The sequence below is a fragment of the Alligator sinensis genome, unplaced genomic scaffold, assembly GCF_000455745.1.
Source record: "Alligator sinensis unplaced genomic scaffold, ASM45574v1 scaffold1102_1, whole genome shotgun sequence".
Classification (NCBI taxonomy): domain Eukaryota; kingdom Metazoa; phylum Chordata; order Crocodylia; family Alligatoridae; genus Alligator; species Alligator sinensis.
In genome coordinates, this window is record NW_005842342.1 from 534,102 (window position 1) to 549,770 (window position 15,669).

The 15,669-nt window shown below is 45.2% G+C and overlaps 1 protein-coding gene across 1 annotated transcript in view; it reads right to left on the bottom strand.

Annotated features, from left to right (window-relative positions):
• The window catches only part of PREX2 (phosphatidylinositol-3,4,5-trisphosphate dependent Rac exchange factor 2), a 327,787-nt gene extending 318,288 nt beyond the window's left edge, over positions 1-9,499 (bottom strand). Inside the window, exon 1 of the mRNA XM_025210219.1 lies at positions 9,070-9,499. Coding sequence (XP_025066004.1) covers positions 9,070-9,210 — 141 coding nt within the window. The 5' untranslated portion in view covers positions 9,211-9,499. The remainder of the gene's footprint in view (positions 1-9,069) is intronic.
• Between the last annotated feature and the right edge of the window lie 6,170 nt (positions 9,500-15,669).

Below are 15,669 nucleotides of genomic sequence, written 5' to 3' on the forward strand. Positions count from 1 at the left end.
CTGGTAGCCGAAGGTCCCGGGGGGACCACGCCGGAGAGGGGAAAATGGCTTCGGGGGGCTAGGTAGCCTGGATGAAGGGGGAGAGGCCGCCTGAGTGGAGGGATCATGGAGGGGTCCTGTTAGGACGATTCTGGGGCCCAGTGTGGGGGCCGGTGACTAGGTGAACACCAAGATGCCATCTGCGAGGCTTGGGTGGCGGTATTGGGGAGGATAGGAGCCGCAGAGAGCGCCCCCTGGCATCGGGGCACTAAAATGGGCAGCCTCCCGCTTGAGTGACATCTGTAAATGAATCAATTAACACCAAGGCGTGGCAGGCGAGAAGGCGGGTGGTTGGCCCAAGAACAGGTGGGCGGGCCACGGAGTTCGGCCCCGAGGAAGCCCCCTGTCACACTTTGGTTTTAACCCCTATGTGTATCAGTTACAGAAGCTGCTATTAGACATGTTTGAAAAAACTATTTCTCCATGACCACTCCAGACAGATGCAGGCTGTTAGAATGTGTTTAATAGTCAAGGTGAAGCACATTTTTCATAATTCCCCTGAAGTAGTCTCTCTTAAATTAGCAGTAAGCTTTCCAAATGTGTGCGTGCTATTTACACCAAGTTTCTCAGGACTTAGCTATAAGACAGAGCTAACAGATAGAGCTATTCTTAAAAATGCAAAATAATTAAAAAGTTTGTATAACAATCTTAAACATTCTCTTCAGATTCATGCCAAGTCAGCCTATAGCAACTAGTTTTATGAACAAAAAATTCTCTCTAAATGCTACTTAACAAAAATTTCTCTTTTCTACGTGACAGATATATTTCATTAGTTAGCTATCCAAAAATAACTAAAATAAGAGCTGTAATTTTTCTGGATGCCCAGTTTTACAAAATGCATAGCACATCTGTGGATCAATATGAGAAACTCGGTTATAAAGATGAAAATGGTTGTACTAAATATGGTTCAGTATTTACAAACTCTACTTAAAATATCACCAAACTTAATAACAAATTGAAGTGCATATTCAACAGTTCCCTTAAAAACATCAATGCGGGGAGGGAGGGTTGTTAATCATCAGACCTTGAGTGAACTCTGCCCTCAACTTAGTGAGCTTGGAAATTAATGTCTTGCTAATAAACTCTGTAAAAGATGGCACATTTGTTTTCTTTATATAGAAATAAATAAACCACTTTCATTATAGCTTATCAGCAGCCTTGATAAAGGCCACACAGGTGGTGCTGTTGATATGTAACTTTGTCTAAGAATAAAGTACCACATTCAAGCTTTGCTTCACTTAGTAATGCTTACATAGGTTAAAAACAGCAGAACTGGAAGCGAATGGAAATGATGCTGTCTTTCTATGGTAATTGTGTTTGCACTTCCTTTTGGATTTTTTATGATGCAGCAGCCAAAGAACATGTTGGTTTTTTTTTTTTTAACTCAATAAAGGAACAGGAAATCACTTAACCTTATCAAAAAATGCAGCCAGCTAAAATCCTTCCCCTCCATTCATTTAAAACCCTTTTATAAAATATAAGTGAAATTATACAAACCATAATGAAGTCATTAATTATTCTAGTAATTGATTAATATTTTTCTCATAAATCTTGATCCAAATCACAACCATATAAGACTATTTCTAAATAACTATTTTATGTCAGACACAGGGATTTAATGCTACTGTGTGATATTACCATATTGGGAGTCTTAACTCAGTATTCAGGCTCCTCATTCCTGGCAGTTGCTGGAAAGACAGATTCTGCTCTAGTAAAATTGAGGGAAATTCTTCCACTGTCTTCCCTTGGACCAGGATTTTACTCGGAGCAGTAAACTGAGGAAGAAAGACATGCAGTTTTCTAACTCAATTCAAGGGCTAATGTTCAAAGAAACACTGATGGATTCCAAAAGGAGTTTGTGGGAGCCCATAGAAGTATGGATCTGCTGCCATGCAAAAAGGTAAGATTAGACATGAAACCTTAAAAGCAAAAGGTGCAATTGTCCATCAATAAGCAAGCATTTTACTGCCAATAACATCACATATACCTTTGGAAGGCAAAGTTCTTTGTTCACTCCACGGTGATGGCAATAGAGAAGACAGCCCCTACTCTACTCTTGGAATGAAATTAGAAGGAATAAGATTTGTGAAGTTTACTAGCTACAAAGTGTCATTCTCACATAAAGAAAACTATGTGGGCCTTAGTGCATTTTGGCATATTAAATTAATAGCATTTAAAAAACCCGTATTTGACTCTGATTGCTACAGGACTTGGCTAACTGGTCATCACAAATTAAGCTACTATGCTTCAGAACATTAACTCCAAGTGCTAACATCTGCTTTTATTCCCACCAGTATCACAGCTGTCAGAAAATGAAATTGCTCCAGAAAAAAATGTTCTTATAAAAATAAACTCTCCACCTCCATGAATATTCTCCCCAAAGTGCCAAAAGTAGTAGTTCTACTACATTTTTATTTTACATTCCAAAATAAATATACTTTCCTTAAATATGTCTTCTTTACTTACTCATCCTTAAATGTACCAAATTACCTTTAAAAGGAACACCTGCTACATACCTATATATTAATGATCTCCATGGCTTGCATTGCTTTTATTGGCCAAGCTTGCGTGCAAAGCATAGCACAACAATTAAGCCTCATACCATTTTAGACTATCATAAATTAAACCAGCTAAGATCCCTCAGGTTCTTTACTTTTAAGCAATATTTACTTTCTCAGCAATTTTACCGACAGCTTGACAACTGCCTGTAATACAGGTAAGGGAAGAGACCATGCTAAATCGTGTTACATATAAAAGAAATTAAGCAAAACATTCATAGCAAAGTATATCAGCTATATTCTTCAATATAAAAATATATCCACCAGCTACTTTATTTAAAGAAGACTAATTTATTTCCAGTTAATCTGCCTGTGCTCTGTCTAAAACAAAAATAAGAAAGCTCATTTAGGTTTACATAGGTTCATAATTACATGGAGTATTAAGTGACTCTATTATGTTTAAAAATATATATGAGGTGATGCTAGTGAAGCCACAAAGCTGATTACCATCACCAATGGCATCATTCAAATTCATTTCTCCTGAGTTAGTATTCCATATTTAAAAGCGTAATAAGAATGTAAGTGCACATGCATCCCCTTTTAAGTCAATTCTACATATGTTTAGATTAATAGATTCATAGATTGTTAGGGTCTGGAAGGGACCTTGCAGATCATCAGGTCGAGTCCCCTCCCCCTTCCCCCCTGCCGCACCCCACTCTAGGAAGAAAGGCAACTGGGATCAAGTGACCCTAGCTAGGCGACTGTCTAGTCTCTTCTTGAAAACCTCCAGGGCAGGTGACTGCACCACCTCTGGAGGGAGTTTATTCCACAGTCTGGACACCCTGACTGTGAAGGAGCTTTTCCTTGTATTAAACCTGAAGTGGACTTTCCGGAGTTTATATCCATCATCTAAATGTTTAGGCGCATTGCTATCATGGGACCAAAACTGTTATTGTCGAATATTTTCCAATAGAAAGGTCTTAACTGAGCATGCGTAGGTCATAGGTTAGTTCAATTTATCATCAAGAAAAAGGGAAGACTGACTTGTATATTTACATCAGGCCCTTTTACCCAGGTTTGATCTGTGATGTGAGCCAGTTAAAAAGGAACAGTTACGTAACACCAGAGGTGAAAAATTAAATTGGATCCATATAGATGGATAAGGGGAAGCAACCCCTATATTGAATACCCGAACAAAATGTTCCCAGTGAGCAGACAAGTGGAATTGTATAGCTCTGATACATGTTAAGGACTTGTCTACAAAAGGAATACCTAGCCATTCGGGAAATACCAATAAAACATTCCTAGCATGGGTGCAGCCATGCTAGCAAACAGTCCCTGTACTGGTACAGTATAACTATTCCAATCGCACCTCAATTAAAACAAGCTGAAGTATAAATGTAATGCATGTAACAGCAGGAGGAACCAGGTGGCAGCCTGCATATTCCAACAGGACTTGCGCTGCCCTCACTTGCTCAGGCTCCAGGCCATGACGACTTAACTTGAACCCGTCTTCCAATTTTCCTGCATTCCATTGAATATTATCCCCTGGCTATCTAAGGGCATTTGTACACATGCTTGTGCCACAGCACCAGGCACTTTTAAAACACTTCCAAGGTGTTTTAATTCAAAAGCACACCGCTGCCATTTTCTCTGCACTGACACACATTTCGCCATTTATACAAATGCATACGATGCAACCCCAGGTGCATCAGCTCACATGTGAGACAGACTTGATTAATCGAGTCTGCTCTGACAACTTTTCTGATCCAGGGTCCTACTGCAGAACAGCCACACCTGTCTCAAACATCCTAGTTACGGTGCCCTGATATGCAACCTGTGGTTCTGTCTATGTGTTACCAACGTACCCATCCTTTTAGATAGAAACTTGTTCAGGTTATCATCACAAGCCAACAGGCCAAAGGAAGGGAACAGGTAAAAGGTAAAAGAAACATCAACACTGTGGTAACATACACTTAATTTCTCCCCCCAGTCCCCACTCCCTGACACACCTCTGGAGACATCCCCAAACAAGCCTGTAGTCCTTAGAGCACTCAAGCAGCAGCCTACAGCTGCCCCCAAATCTGAGTCCCGATCCTTCAGTCCACAGTCCTGGCTGACTGAGCCAGTGAGATCTCCAGCTCCACTGAAATGGAGGGCTGACCAGGTTCCACATGCACACTGCTCCCTTCCCCATACTCCAGCCTCAAATTCGTCTTCCCTTTTCCCTTGCCCCCAGCCCCTGGGGTTTTCTGGGAGTTGTAGTTCAAATTAACAGCCAGCATAGCTCTACAGATTGCCTCCTGGTTCTTCCTACATTACATTCACATTACTAAGCTATACCAGTAAAAATGCAGTTTTACTGGTATAAATGTATCTTGCCTAGATACTTCTGCTAACACAGCTGCATATCAGCCAAAGAGGACACTCTTCATACCACTGACCACCAGTGCTAAACTGCCCGAAATCTGTAACACGCACATAGCTTCACAGTCACAATGCTTCTATTATTGTATATCGTCCCCTTCATGATGATCTTGACAAAGTGTGTGTGCCAGGATACATTATTATTAGCTATCTATTAGGAAGAATTATGCTTTACCTTATTTTTCACATACCCACCCACGCCCCCTCAGCTTATTATCAGCTCCCTACCTATTTTCAGTTTCTTAGAATTGCTAAGACTCTCACTGTAATCATAGTGCTCCTTAAGTCATCTTGGGCTATGACTCTTCAAGGAAATCTGATTATAATGCATAAGATGGCCAAATAAAATTTCCTTTCTGAATATTTTATAGAAGACTTGCAGAAACTGCCAAAAAAACCCTCTTCCCCATTACTACCTCCATGCCCCATACTTTCATTTCATTTGCATGAAGCTTAAAATCTATTTCTGTGGACCCCACAAGAAAGGGCTTCATCTCATGACCTCATCCTAACTTATTTTTTATCTTAATAAATATTTTATGCTCCTATTTATTTCAATAGAAACTGTTTGCATGCAGTAGTTAAAATCTTCAATAGCAAAAAGGACCAGATCTTTGGGCTACAGATAAACATTACACATAAACCAGTTTAAGTAATCAGAAACTGGTTTAAACTTGTAACAGAATGTAAGTTCAGTCCACATAAACCAGTTTCAAAATGGCTGAAACTGGTTTAAGATAAACCTGGGTGAATGTAGTATCAGACTTAACTGATTTAGGTCAAACCCGTTTATGCAATGTCTGTCGTAGACCCCTTCCTGGTTTAAGGTAAACCAGATTCTCCCAGCATCCCAGCATGCTCTCTGGGCTCAGCTCTCTGCTCCAGACAGCAAAGCTGGCCCTGCCCCTCTGCTCCCTGGCCAGAGCTCTGGCAGAGACTGCAGGTACAGCAGGATCTGCCTGGCTTCCCCCTGCCCCACCCCACCTTGCTGCTCAAGCAGAGATTCTCCCCTCCCTCCCTCCCTCTCATCTCCAACAGCATGGACCCCAGCCCCATGGACCCTAGACATGTGGTATGCTAGCTAATGCTGAGAGGTGTCTGTGCATGTGTCTCCAATTTCACTGGGACAGCCAGACAGAACAGTGTCCACTGAGGGCTTTTTGGAGCTAATCAACAGGTCAGCTGGTACCATCCCTCCATTCCTTCCTTGGAAAAAGCTGTTTAAGAAGAGCTTGAACTAATAAGAGAGCCTATTGTTTTGTCAATGGGGTGATAAGTACTGTTATCTTTCTCCTGCTGGCTTGCTGGCCTGTCAGTTTGCTGCAGACAGTATAAAGAAGCAGGGAGGGAGGTTGAAAAGCCGTGTATCATCAACAGATGCATGCACCGCACACTTCACCTCCTGTCCTCCACCTTGCCTCAGAGTCGTAGCCTGAGGCTGGGGTCTGGCAACACTCCCATCCCTTGAGCAGCCAGCAGGAAAAAGCCTGTGATGGTTCAGGCAAACCTCCCTAATCAGAAGTCCTGATGGGGTCTGGCCATGCCCACCCTCAGTTTTGCAGTGTTGAAGGGAAGGAAGGGCTGCTCTAGCATCCTCCAGCTTCTAGCCTGAGCCACTGCAGGTATGTGCCTCAATTTCCTCACTCCGACGAGAATGTCTGTGCAGTTACAAACTGGTTTAGCCTAGCCAGGTTAAACTAACCTGCAAGGGTTGAATCAATACAGGCTCAGGCTTTTTGAATGTCTGCCCCTACCCCTGGTGCCTAAGCAGAACTTTGGCAGAACTTAGGTGCCAAGTCAAAAAGGATACCAGATCAACTCCACTCCAACAGCTGCAAATCTACATGATCGTCTAAATTCATTATGTACCTCCATTCTGGTCCAAAAAGATCCCTACTCACTTAGACATAGGCTTCTGAGCCTGGTCAAGAGCAATCCACTTAAAGAAACTAGGCTAACTCCAGCTCCAGATCAGAGGTGGGAGGTGCCTAAACCTTGTCAAAGTGCCCAGAGACACCAGAATCAGTAGTTACCCATGGAGTACACCTAATTCACAAAGGCCACTTTGAGCTCAGCACAAAACAATGCACCCACAGTCATGCCCACTCAAAAAGGATGCTGAAGAAGGGAGGGAAATTAAGTGCCCACCTTTCACATAACACTGTAGTGATTAAAGCATTCAGAAAGAAGGACACCTAAGTTATAGGCCTTCCTCAGGCTGAGGGAATTTTAATGCCCATTTCACCCTTCCCAAGAGAATTTACTTGAACACCAGACCAGAGGTTATGCTGGTAAGGAGCCTCAACACTTCTTCTGATGAAAGGTAGGCCACTATTCAGAAAGAAATAAAGTAATGGGACCACAATGCCAACTGGCAAGAAGGAGCCTAACTCTGTAGCTTAGTGAGCCCTGGGTTCTGGTTTTTAACCAATAATGGTCTAATGTAAAAATTATCCCACTCCTAGGAACAGGGGCTTCAGCTTCCAGGTCACCACTTCCGCACAACTATCAATGATTATTTAGTTTCTCCATCCACCCCACAGGTGTCCCTATAACAAAATCCACTACTACCATTTCTCTTGACAACCATCTTGAGAGAGAACCCCTGGAGAAGATTGTTATACAACCCGAACTCTTCTCTTATTCTTAGAGATGGCATTTCTGGGACATGAGTGAGGTACTGAGAAAAAGGTTAGTAACTTTGCCCTGTAAAACATATCAGCCCCTGAACATTCTTAACTCTCAAAAGTAAAGAAGGCCTGAATCCATTATTATACCTAAAGGAGCCTGGCATTTAGAAAGTCCCGAGTACCTGCTTTCCAACATTAAAACTCTGAAACAAATCTTAAGTGGAACACACTAAAATTGAAACATTCAAATTACTGATCATTTTTGTAAATTTAGGCATTATAATCTGAGGTAGATCAAATTTGGCCCTGAAAACCAATTTTCAGACACTCCATATTTAAAATCAACATTTTTATCAGCAAGCACAGCATGGCTGTTAAATAGAAGCACAGTCTAATATAGTTTTACAGCCATATTCTCAATTAATTGAAACAACAACACCATTCAATTGTAAGAAGAAAGCAAACTGCCTGGCTTATTGTTTTGCAGGGTGATGTTAAGAATAAAAGGGGGAGGGGGGAAGGCTACTCTTGCAGGGCCGATTCCACTATAGGGTCAGAGCTTCTATTCTTCTTGCCACCGCCAAGCTGAGAATTTCCTCTTCCATGATAATAAGCAGAAAGTTCAGATCTCAGAAAGCTAAGCAGGAAGTTTGCTGTTTGAAAGATTTCCCCCCAGACAGGATGGGGGAGGAGGGAAGAATGCCAGGACTATTATGGGAGACCCCGTGCAAAACCACGCTGATGACTTGAGATCTGTTTATCCCAAAGAGAGCTCAAGTGATGCCACTGATATACTGTGGGCAAATAGGAAAGAGAAGAAAGGTTACACTGCTTGTTTGACTCTCTAGAGACAACAATACTCTTTTTAGCTCAACCAAAGGGCAACATTAGTAGGAAACAAGAGTTTCTGCTACTACCTGGTACTGGCTAATACAGCTTGCTATTGACACGGATGTAAAGACCGGGATGGAGCTGAAACCAGCTGCTCCAAAACACTCTCCAAGATGCGTTATTGCAGCAGACCGCGGCCCTCCCCACCCCGAGCGGCGCCTTACAAAGGGCTGCAATGGAAGACTGCGAGAGCGGGGAGAGGGAGACGATGCCACATGTGGCTTTAATAGCGAACAGCTGCCGCAGCCCCTGCCCCAGAGCCGGGTGTGCAGGACGAGTGTCCAGGAACTGCCTTGGGCTCGGAGCAAGGGGCTCCGAAAGTGGAGGGAAGCGTAGCTGAAGCGAGCATCGCGCCCGGGACGTGCCCCTGGGACATCCAGGACAGCCATTTAGGACCCAGAGGGGAGGGGGTCGCGCTCTGCCCCGCAACGCGCCCATCTGCCCACCCCCCTGCGCCTCCCACAGGGGTGGCTTTCATCTCTCCCCACCCCTGATTTCCCCCCGCCAGGACGAGCCCCAGCCCCCTCCGCTCCCTCGGGGCTGCCCCGCGTGCAACAAGTGCCCCGTGTCCCGCCCGCGCTCACCGACACGAGGAACTCCAGGGTGCCCACGTAGTCCCGCTCCGTCTTGAGCAGCTCGGTCAGGACGCAGACCCGCAGGCGAAGCTGCTTCTCCAGGTCCTTCCCGCTTTCCCCTTTCCCTTCCCCTTTGCTCTCCTCTGTCATTGTTCCCGCGGCTCCTCGCCCGCCCGCCTGCCCGCAGGAAAAGTTGCCCGCGTCGCCTCCGGCCGAGGGGACAACACGAGCCGCCGCTCAGTTACATGCTGGGGCTGGGGCTGGGGCTCCGCAAGTGCGGCCAGGGCCCCGGCGCACAAAGCAGCACCAGCGCGGGCGCTCTTCCCGTCAGGAAGGGGACACAGCCTATAGGAAATGAGTGGGTCACCGGGTCCCCGCTCTCCCGGCTCCCTGTGTGACGGAGGGATTGAAAGCCTGCGGCAGCCCCGGCGCAGGCAGCTTGGACATTCATCAAAAGCTTTGTATCCATGTGACTCCGACCCCTTCCCCCTGCGCCAAATCTCAGGAAAAAGGAAAGGAAACACAACCTTGGGAAAGACTGCGTGCCAGCGCCTGCCTGCCTCGCACAGTCCCCCACTGGAGCTGGCCCTTTGCTGGAGGAGGGCTCCAACTTCAGGGGATAAGAAGTCACTGATTAGTTGAAAAATGCCTCTGGCTAGCTGGGCTCCTTGTTGCTTTAATCATCAGCCACAGAGCTGGTCCTGCTCCTCTTGTACCCTCCACACATAGCACGCACACCTTATAGACTCTGTGTGTGTGTGTGTGTGTGTGTGTGTGTGTTATGCATACGTACAAGGTTTATATCCTCAAGTGTACAAGCAGATAGATACGTGTGCATGCAAATGTATTCATCATAAATGTGACGTGACGTGACATGATGTGACATGACGTTACAACACACAGCCGTACGTCAAGAAACACTAGGTTAACTGGAGTTCTCTCTCTCTTTCTCTTTTCTTTTTAAGCAAAGCAATATGAAACCCAGCCAGGTCACGTGGGTTTCTCTTCACCCTTGGGAGTTCAGAGTTGCACGATAACTGAAGACACTGAAGGGAGCGAGCTGCAACCTCCACAAAGTCATTAGACCCGCTGAGGTGGGGTGGTCATTCCTTGTAAAATTAAACGTGTGTTGTAATAAGCACAGTGTCATCTTTGTTACAGGAGGGGTCAAACCTAAAATCTTTAATCTGACATAGTCCTAATTTGGGGGGGGTAGGGGAGGAGGTTCAAATGAAAGGTTTGAGTCTATGAACCTTATCTGAAGATCAAAACTGTTAACAAAATCCAGACCCCATTTGAAAGTTCCAGGTCAAGGCAGTTTGACATCCGTTTGTCTGCGGGAGATGGTGGATATTGCAGCCTCTGACGTAGATTGTTTGTAGTGTCTCATGTGGTTGAACAGTCCAAGATCAGAGTTGCATAATCTGTGGCAGTGGTTACAAATGTATACGTCATGGTTAGGTGGTTTGGGAGCTTCTTGCTTCCTACAGGCTCTTTTCTCTTCAAGCTGGTGGATCCACTTTTTGTGTGGACTTTAATGCCTTGATGGAGATGATGTTATGATCACTTGCCAAGGTTTCCCATAGGTCAGGATCGATTCCAAATGCCTTCATATCTCTCTTGCATGTGTCTTTGTAGCCAAGTTTAGGATGTCCTGTTGTTCTTGTTCCCTCTGATAGTTCTCCGGCAGGATGCATGTCCTTGGCTATCCATCCATCTTCCAATCTGATCACGGCAATACACTTTTTCACTACACCCTAAGGAACAGTGAACTGGAGCCATTCAACATGTTGCCTGACTGAGTAGAGACCTAAGGAAGCAGCAGGATCTGGTGGACAGATGAATCAGAAACCTTGGGTTCTATTCTTAGGTCTGCCACTGGCCTCTTGTGAAATCTTGACCAAACGGCTTCACCTATTCTCATTCCCTTTGTCTTGCCCATTTAGACTGTAGGCTTATTAGGGAACCCACTGTCTTTCACTATATTTGTGAAGTGCCTAACACAATAGTTTGTTGGGTCTTCTGGGCACAACTGGATAAGTAGGGACTATGTGATTGCAAGGCCCCTAACATATTGGACCCCCAGTCCTAACAAAAATGCTTGGATACTACTGAACATAAATCATAGCATAATACATGTTTCTTTGTCCCAATCCTGTGACTCAGAGTAGGATTGCTAATGTCATTACTATACTTAGAAAGGTAGGTGAGCACAGGAGTTACCCAGAATCTAGGTTACAAGTTAACATAGATGTTGAAATGGGCTAATGAACATACCATATAATATCCCAGCCCATGGTCCACAGTGCTGGAGACAGCTGGTATACCCACCCTGCCATGTATACTGTTGATCCATTAAGTGGCCTTAATGCCCTTCTCAGTAGTCAGTTAAGCAGGACACATTCTCAATCTGCCACAGAGCCATGCAAAGGAATAACAGAACAAGCAACCAACCCCATTTGCTTTCCCTTTACATGTCCACATTACATACTCCTATCACAATTTATGACATGAACCAGGCCCACAACAGGGCTGCTCAACTTCAAAGCAGCTGGTGGCTGCATGCAACACTAGTCACAGGCCCCAAGCCACATACCTCAGGGGCCCATGACATGTAGTCCCTGCAACCTACACTGTACACAGCCCCCCTTGCCATGCAAGCAGCATGAGCTGCCCCCACCTCTACTACTACAGAAGCACCCCAATGCTGTGTGGGCTTAGCAAGCTCCCTTTCTCCCCACCAGCACAGCACAAGCCTACTCCCACTGATGCCATCAAGCTAGCAAGTCCCCTCTCACACACCACTGCCATGTAAACCCACTCTTCCCCCCACGACCACTGCCATGTGGGAGAGTGCCCTCCTCTTTCCACTAATGCACAAGCCCCTATTCAGCTCTCTCCTCCTCCCTGCCCAGACCTTGCCTTTCCTCTGCCACCACAGCTGTGCAGACAGCCCAAACTTCCCCCGACCCCCAGGCAGTGAGTGTACTGGGCCACCTCCAGACTCCAGCCACAACGAGTAGTGGGGGGAGTGGTAGCTGGGCAGGAGCCGACAGACCACACTTTCATCCCTCACCTGCCAGATGCAGGCTGCCATTTGGAAAGTTCTGACCCAAAATAAAGAGAGAAGTGTCTATCTCCTGTAAAGATAAATGTTACCATGCATATCCTGTTTGCCCTACTAGGGCATTGGGTCATTGTATACATACACATGAGTATGGGACATGGGTATAGAGCTTCTGATAGTACAGTGGCAGGCAAAATATGGCCCACGGGCCAGATTCAGCGCACCAGGCCATTCTATCTGGGGGGCCTAAAAAATTTAGAAAATGTATATTTATCTGCTCCTGGTTGCCTGTCAAAGATGACAGGAGCCAGGGGCAGTCCTCCCCGCCCCCCTCAACCAGAAGTCTCTTCCTGCCACAGCTTTAACTGCTTCCCTGCATGCCAGCTGGCCACTCCAGCACCATGTGGCCCCCAGTTGCATCACTGGACTGTGGGAGCACAAGGACCGCGCAGGTACCCCAGGGCCAGGAGTGGGAGGGTGTTTGTGCATGTGTGTGCATGTCCCTGCAATGAGGGAGGGGGAGAGAGAGAGACAGAGAGAGCAATGAGGGAGGGAGAGACTCTGTGTGTGTGTGTGTGTGTGTGTGTGTGTGTGCATAGGGCAAGTCCCACATGCATGCCCTACCATACATATGCACCCATACCCCCCTTGCACTGCCATACACGCAGACCCCAACACCCACACCCTCTCACACACCCCAGCCACCCTCCCGCCATACACAATCCCGCACAAACCCCATACCCACCCACACCCCACATATCCACATATACACCCACATGCTCCCTCACCCCACACTCATATCCCCACACTCACACCTTCCCCCACACCCCACATACCCACACACCAACAGCTCCCCACGAATGTATACCCATGCTCCCCACAATATACAAGAGTAAGGCTTCATTTTAAGCTATTGAGCAATCACCTCTATGTACACTACACAAACAAATGTAAATCAGGACCCAAATATTTTTTTGAAACCAAATTAATGGATGTTGTAGATGTTCAATTCTTAGAAAATAATTTGGTATTTTTCTGGTTCCAAGATGGCAAAACCCCTTGCTGAAAGGAGTATTTTCAATGGCAAGGAGAGAGACTTCTGGTGGCAAAGGTGGTGACCAGGGGGTGGGGCATCTGTCAAGGGGCAGGGCTACCAATGTGGGCCTCAACAGCTTCCCAAAACTCAGTAAGCGCCTGAAATAATTGCCTGCCCCTACGCCTCCTGGAATCACAGTGCTCTCAAAGGCACTTGGGCCACGTCTAGACAGGAAATTTATTCAGCCCAGCAGTAGCTCCCTCAATATGCTACCCCAGGGATTCTCAGCCTTTTTAGATTCAGGGCATCCCTCCATAACTTCTTAAAATTTGGTATCATCACAGTTAAGACCCAGCTTACCTCAGTACTGGCACCACTGCTCTGCCTGCCCCATAAGCCTGTTTCTGGGAAACCACTGTGCAGGGTTAGACCAGGAAAGGGCTGTGGCAAACTCAGGTACTCCTGAGTCTCCTTTGATCTTATCAGATAACCCTAATGGAGGTAGAAGCACATGCTCATGCTATGGCCCTTCCCAATCTGACTGTGCAGGAGACACGCAGCATCAGTAGTGCAGCACCCCTGAAAGGGTGATGCAGCACCCCAGTTGAGAACCACTGTACTACCCTCATCTGCATATGGCTCCCCACTCCTTATCCCCCCCACCTCCCGCACAAGCAGTGTAGCCAGGTGTGCTAATTGACAATGCTGAGCAACAATTGATAAAATCCAAGATCAATCGGAACTGACATTTACTACTGTATAAGTTGTTGTTGGATTTACAGGTGCTTCTACCGGTCCGTAGGGAATGAGATGTGAGTATAAGTGCTGGTGAGGAACACTAAGAAATCCTCCATGTTCCTGTATGCTTTGGACTGGCTTATGCCTCTTATCTCCAGTGGACAGGATACTGTGGTCAGGAACCATAGATCATCCATTCCAAGTACCCCTTCAGCACACTTAGACACTGAACTAACTCTGACATCAGCCCAAATTTTTGAGGCATCTATACCTTTCCCACATTCAGGAAGTTTATCAGATGGTCAATTAGTCATACTACACACAGAAAATCTAAGGAAAAATTGCAAACCTAGGTGCTCAAAAATTAGAAATGGCAGATTTGATGCTTCCTGTAACCCTCTCATTCAGGCTCATTATGCATGTACCTTAAGATACAGTTTTTAATGACATGATCACACACTATTTGTTTTTGCCAGAGAACTCCTACTTCAGTTAATGCACATGATGAGCATGGCTCAGTTAATCATCTGCTATTTGGTTTTCTCTTCATTGTTCAAAGTGTGCCCCAAGGCCTTTTTTTAATGTATGCTATTTAAATCCTACACTGAGGACAGGCTTTGTGGTGCTTACTATCATCATATCAAGAAACATTTATCTGTCTTTATATTTGTTCTGCAAGCTAACCAAAGGGTAGCATCACCATTTCACAGACAGGTAGCTGTGGCACAGAAAATAAAAACAAACATCAACTAATTTTGGAAGTCCAATCTGAGACTCCTCGGACCCCATTTTTTGCATACTTTTGTATTACATAATGCTTTAATATGTTCAAAGCACAGCTCCCATGGATTTTTGTTGCAGCTCTGAGTGCCCAGCAGTTATGCATGTCAAACTGGGGTATCAAGCCAGGGCACAGAAAATGAGGAACACACAATTAACAACCACCCATGCACAGTCTGGGTTAAATGGCTTACTTACCATTACACGAGAATTGTGGAAGAAGCAAAGATCCAATTCTCCAGGATAGCATTCAAACACTTTAAAATGAAACTACCCCTTCTGTTCCTGCAAGCGCCTGCCTCTCATTCCACACTTTCCAAATACTGTGGCAACCTCCTTCACTTCTCAGCACTGACTTACCCATAAAGCAGGCCCATTTTAAGCATGAAACAAGATAGGGATCCTGTAGAAAAAGTAGTTTATTATCATTTAATTAAAGACTGTGTCATAATGCATTCATACGAAGGGAGTGAAATAAGATTTTACAAGCAACCTTAATTCTGGCATATCCTAACTCATGATTTTGAACCCTTAAGAACACTCTTAAAGTAGGCTTTTGGGTGAAACCTCCTCAGTACTTTTAAAACACAGACTGATAAAATAGCAATTTCATGACATGACATCACACTTATACCCACACAGAAACTCTTACATCCACCACTAAGATCTCTGACACTTGAAATAACAGTATCAGAAAAGTCTAGGCTAGTAACTACAGCCTGAAGCCTGTGCTCAGTAGTCACAAACCATGCAGAGGTCATGGTCTTGAAGGTCAATCATGAGAGATGTCAAGTCCAGGGATGGAAGCAAGAGGCATATCCAATGTATTGAGCCAAGCTCAAATACCAAAGATTATAGCCACGATGCTAAATCAAGGGGTCAGGTACCAGAGGGCAAAAACAGACATAATCCAAGGTCCGGAGCCAGGACAAGTGTGTTGTACAGCACTTTGGACAGCTTAGTTCTTTAGGCAGGAGAGCAGAAACTT